Source organism: Solanum pennellii, chromosome 9 (genome assembly GCF_001406875.1).
Source record: "Solanum pennellii chromosome 9, SPENNV200".
Lineage (NCBI taxonomy): Eukaryota > Viridiplantae > Streptophyta > Magnoliopsida > Solanales > Solanaceae > Solanum > Solanum pennellii.
Window position 1 is genome coordinate 75,207,986 of NC_028645.1, and position 5,161 is coordinate 75,213,146.

Consider the following 5,161-nt stretch of genomic DNA (forward strand, 5'->3'; position numbering starts at 1 on the left):
CCGCCGACACCACAACCAATGGAAGGGCTTCATGACATTGGTCCACCACCATTCCTTACGAAGACATATGAAATGGTGGATGATTCAACTACAGATCATATTGTTTCATGGAACAGAGGAGGTCAAAGCTTCGTCGTCTGGGATCCTCATTTCTTTTCGACTACACTACTTCCTAAATTCTTCAAACATAACAATTTCTCCAGCTTTGTTAGACAGCTTAATACTTATGTAAGTCAAAAATCTGTTAACTCCTCCAATACATTTTTTTTTCAAGTGGGAAATTCGTTTATATATATATATATATTTTTGTTGGCTCCTGATTGCTAAATCTTTGTGAACATACAAGTGAACAAGGCTATTAGTAAGGACGGAGAAAAAAAATCCCACTTGGAGTGTTAATGTGATGATATAAATATAACTTTTTTAGAATTGTGTTTTTTTTTTTATTAATTTCAGACGAATTAAGATCTGGTGGTATTCCTTCAAGTTCTGCTGGTTGGTATAACATATTAAAATATTCATCGTGATGGGGACCAAAAAAAATTGCATTAGTCGAGAATTGTTTGCTAAGATGGATTTTGGAAGATGATAGTATGGGATTTGATTGTTGCAGGGATTTAGAAAGATTGATCCAGAGAGATGGGAATTCGCGAACGAGGCATTTCTAAAGGGGAGTAAGCATCTTCTAAGGAACATCAAGAGGCGAAAAACGCCTAATTCTTCTCAGCCTTTGCCTTCTACAGAGCAAGGTCTCGGGCCTTGTGTCGAGTTAGGAAGATTTGGATTTGATGGAGAAGTTGATCGATTGAGGCGTGATAAGCAAGTTTTGATGATGGAACTAGTGAAGCTTAGACAGAATCAACAGAATACTCGAGCTTATCTTCGATCTTTGGAGGTAAGGTTACAAGGAACAGAGAGGAAGCAGCAACAAATGATGAATTTTTTAGCAAGAGCAATGCAAAATCCCGAGTTTGTCCAGCAGTTAATCCAGCAAAAAGGGAAGAGGAGAGAAATTGAAGAGGATATAACTAAAAAAAGGCGACGACCTATTGATCATCAAGGTCCTAGTGCTACATTACATGTTGGAGGATCTAGTCATTCAATAAAATCAGAACCCTTGGAATTCGGAGAGGCTAACGAATTCCAAGTCTCTGAACTTGAAGCACTTGCATTAGAAATGCAGGGATATGGTAGAGCAAGAAAGGATCAACAAGAAGAGTACACGATAGAAGGGCTCGAGCAATTTGGGAACACGGATAAAGAACTTGATGTGGGGTTTTGGGAAGAGCTATTTAACGATGAGGACGTGTCTGGAAATGAAGACGGTGAAGAGGAAGATGTAGATGTCTTGGCAGAGAGGTTAGGGTTCTTGGATTCGAGCCCTTAGTAAAAGCCTCAAACTAGTTTTGTCTCATGTGCTTTTATTCAAGAACTCATGATTCATGAGCTGGATCGTTACATCGAAATCTTGTATGAACCTACATTGTGTTATTTACTACTACTACTGCTAGTTAACTTATGTGTCTTGATTCTGTGTAGTGAGTTTTCAAGTATTCAACGACGAATGAAGAAAGCAGCTATATGGATCGACCAGCTACTCGTTGGTAGTTTATTTCTTTCGGAACAAATATTCTAGTCTCTCTTTCTGTGTAACTTTAGGCCTTTCTTGTAAACTTTATTTTAATTTTATTGACAGGATAGATTCATGAAGGACTCAAGAGTCAAGTCTGATAATCCCTTGTTGGTTTTTCTGGTTACTATTTATATTTTCAGTCATTGGTTTCCTTTGTTACATCTCTGCCTCTTATTCTTGTTTTTCTCTATGGATCCAAATGCAGGCATAGGTTATGAAGATTCTGATCAAGTTTATGGTCTTCGAAGATTATTGAAAATTCTCATTTTGGGTAATAAAAAGATGTCAACTAATACGTGTTAGATTCTTCAAAAATAATGTATTTTAGAGAATCTGACACAGATGCGAAACCAAAATTGATAACATTGCTTTGCTTGTGTGTGGTTCTTAGAGTGTTGTCTTTATGATGACGACATAGGTTTTACAAGTAGAACCAATTACACCAGAATCAAGGTTTTATCACAAGTGGCGATTTATAACTACTTTGCTGACAAAGCTTTAATTTGTTTGCCATTTAGTGTCCTTGTCTCTATTTGTGAGAAACGAATCATGTCCAATGGTTCATGTTCCATATTAAAAAAAAATCTCCTTTTGTTGGCTCTAGAAATGAAAATTTAAATAAAAAACTAGAAATGGAGAGGAAACATTTAATTATATTCGAGTCCATTAAATTTACAGTGTATTTTTATGAAACTCGATCCTTGCTAGTAATTGAGGTATAAGATTATTTTCTCTCAAGATAAATTACATTAGTGTAGCGGTACTTCAAATTCTAGCGTACAACGAAAACTCAAAGAAGAGCTAAATCACACCAAAAAATTACTTGCGATGTACGAAAAATCGCAGAAAGAAGGGGAGCATATCCGAATTTTTGTAAGTAAAAATCTAAAGAAATGGATAAGTATTTATAACCAACAAAAAGTAGTGTAAATATATACTCTAGTGCCTTTTATGAAAAGTTACAACCTATTCGATGTGAAAATATGTTATTCAAATTGCACCTTTCTCCTAATGCCTTCTCAAATATATCTATTCATTTTTCATTTACGTCTTTTAGAAAATCTAACAAAATAACTTTTTCAAATCTCTCGTACCTAAAAACGAAGACATCTTGTAAAAAAACATAAAAATAAAATAAATATCGTAAGTATTCCGCTTTATATCAGCTATATACTCTCTCGATCTACAATTGTTTGTCATGGTTTCTATTTTTAGAGTCAAACTATAAGAACTTTGACTAACATTTAAAGATATATTTTTTCATCATATTGATATGCAAAAATTTGTAATTTATAGAACTTTTAATATAGTTTTTGAATATCTAATTTTTTTCGTTTAAAATATCGAATTGATTTAATATATTTTAATTTTAAAAATTAGTCAAATTAACTTTCAAAAACCAAAAATCGCAACATGACAAATATAAGTGGACGGAGGGAGTATATCCTACTAAATGTTTCCTTGTTTGTGTCCGTTGTTTTCAATCTGCCGTACAATATGCAAGGTGTGGGAAATAATAGGCGTGGACTACAATTGAATCTCACTGCACCAAAAATATTTTTAGCGGTAATTAATCAATAGTAATAGTTTAATGATCGCTAAATATTATACTTTTTTGGTGAGAATATCATTAACTAAGAAAAGTGTGCTTTCTCTAATAACTTAAGCTTTTAGATGAGATTATCACATACTTCAACGTGGTACAGAACATATAGAGATTCTAGGATCAAATCTCACCACCATCCAAATTAAAAACTATTTCCACCCTTAAAAAAGAGCCAGACCCACACATGAGAGCAAGATGTTGAGAATTTAGAAGAGATGGTGACACACTTAAAACATCTTTTAGGTCAATACTTTTTGCAAATCCCAAAATTTTACAACGACATTGAATCTTATGACAATTAACTAATGTCAATAAAAGATTTTAGCAATGTTTTTGTTATATATGGTGTCTCCACATAGCTGAATGAGACAGCTAAAGCATAGGTAATCTAGGTTTTTTGGAATCTAATGGCTTTGATTGTCTCATACTTGACGACGTGTGTTGCCTCTTGATTGTGATTTTTTATGGAAAGATCACATTTCATCAATAATTAATCTGCCCCACATAGGAAACAAGACAAGATGTTGTGGGGTACAAGTAGGTTAGAATTTTGTGATAGCTTGGCAGTGTGAGTGTACAAGAGATCATTGATTGTCCTAGCTAATGAAGAAATCATAAATGCTATGATCCATATTATTCATGTAGAGGACCTAGCTAGGGCACCTCTAACTTGCAATATATATAGAATGCCTTGTAATACAAACGTGTGATTTTATGGCTACAATGCCAGGGAGTAGGACTATCCTTAATTCTCATTTATGATGTTTGTGTTGTGTGAAATCTAGTTAGGAAACAAGTGTCGCAAAGGGTTATTTAGGGAGCTCGAATATGGACTGGTAAAAAAGGACGTGGTACCGATGCAATAGACTCGTAGATGCTATTATTGCAATGATTAATCTTATTTTTTTTTCTCTAGGCGAACCTTTTTTTTTTATAGATATATATATATTTTGAACCCCCTCAATGAAAAATTGAAATAGATGACTCATTGGCCAGATTCCTGAAATTAAGCTACATTTTCATAGTTCGGATCCCTATGACAACATTTTATTTTTTCCCTTTTTAGTTTTACTTTTTTTTTAAAAAAAAAACAGTTATGTTTTTCAAGATTTTTTTAGCTTTATTTTTTATTTTAAAAACGTGCTAAAAGTGTGGTTTTAAACCCAAAAAAATTCAAGTGTTCTATTTCTAAAGACTTATTTACACGTTTATACTTTTATTTTTCGAACCTCCTAAACGAAATTCTTGGGTCTGCCACTAGTGTCCAAGTCTTTTATTTTAAGTAGTTCAATGGAAATCTCCTCTATTGCGGCAAGAGTTAAAAAAATAAATAAAAAGGTATTCACAATGCACCCTACTTGTCGAAAATAAAAATCCTTAGTAATCGAAGTATGAGACTTTTATATATCAATATATTGATGGACAAGGAGCAAGTACTTGTATATCAATATATTTATTTGTGTGTTTGGTTCGTTATAGGGAACATGAAGGAGGAGAATATCGTATTTATTTCCTTATGTAGAGTGGCCCTTATTCATTCAATTCAATTGATTGGTATTGTCAAGGATGTACTTCTTCCTTTAGGTCCACTTTGGAATATTGAAAAAGTTAAACCACAAGAACACTCATCGTCTCTTTTATTTTATTTTTTTTGGTTTATTGTCTATTTTACTTTCTTATTCCTATCATTTTTTTTACTTGTTTGGTATAATATATTGTTGTAAAAAATGAGATAAGGCAGGAGAATCTTTTAAGTTTTGATGAAATTTTATTAATTGAAAAATGTAATAAGGTATGAGAATTTGATTTTTTGTGCCTTTGAACTATGTGAGTATTCTATTACCTTTAAACTTAATTATTAAGATTGTATTAATTTTTTGATTAATCTATTGTGTCTATTAAGATAATTTCGTTGCACAATT

At 32.7% G+C, this 5,161-nt stretch overlaps 1 protein-coding gene across 7 annotated transcripts; it reads left to right on the top strand.

Annotated features, from left to right (window-relative positions):
• Positions 1-6: 6 nt before the first annotated feature.
• Positions 7-2,135, top strand: LOC107030639 (heat stress transcription factor A-6b). 7 transcript variants are annotated; one of them, XR_001458112.2, is made up of 5 exons: positions 7-228; positions 614-1,470; positions 1,540-1,604; positions 1,702-1,740; positions 1,839-2,135. XR_001458112.2 is itself a non-coding variant. In XM_015231904.2 (5 exons), the coding sequence occupies exons 1-4, from the start codon at positions 19-21 to the stop codon at positions 1,699-1,701; spliced, it is 1,026 nt and encodes a 341-aa protein (XP_015087390.1). In that variant the 5' UTR covers positions 7-18; the 3' UTR covers positions 1,702-1,740; positions 1,839-2,135. The 7 variants fall into 7 exon arrangements, 6 of the variants coding, with proteins under 6 accessions (XP_015087390.1, XP_027775386.1, XP_027775384.1 ...); XM_015231904.2 differs by having other exon boundaries at positions 614-1,359; positions 1,697-1,740; XM_027919585.1 differs by having other exon boundaries at positions 614-1,359; positions 1,697-1,725.
• The last annotated feature ends 3,026 nt before the right edge of the window (positions 2,136-5,161 follow it).

What these genes read in the sequence shown, in the direction of transcription:
- LOC107030639 (XM_027919580.1), top strand. Translation starts at nt 19, where the DNA reads ATGGAAGGGCTTCATGACATTGGTCCACCACCATTCCTTACGAAGACA. An exon ending in TTAGACAGCTTAATACTTAT is followed by an intron (nt 229 to 613) that starts GTAAGTCAAAAA and finishes TGATTGTTGCAG; the next exon opens with GGATTTAGAAAGATTGATCC. An exon ending in GTAGATGTCTTGGCAGAGAG is followed by an intron (nt 1,360 to 1,539) that starts GTTAGGGTTCTT and finishes GATTCTGTGTAG; the next exon opens with TGAGTTTTCAAGTATTCAAC.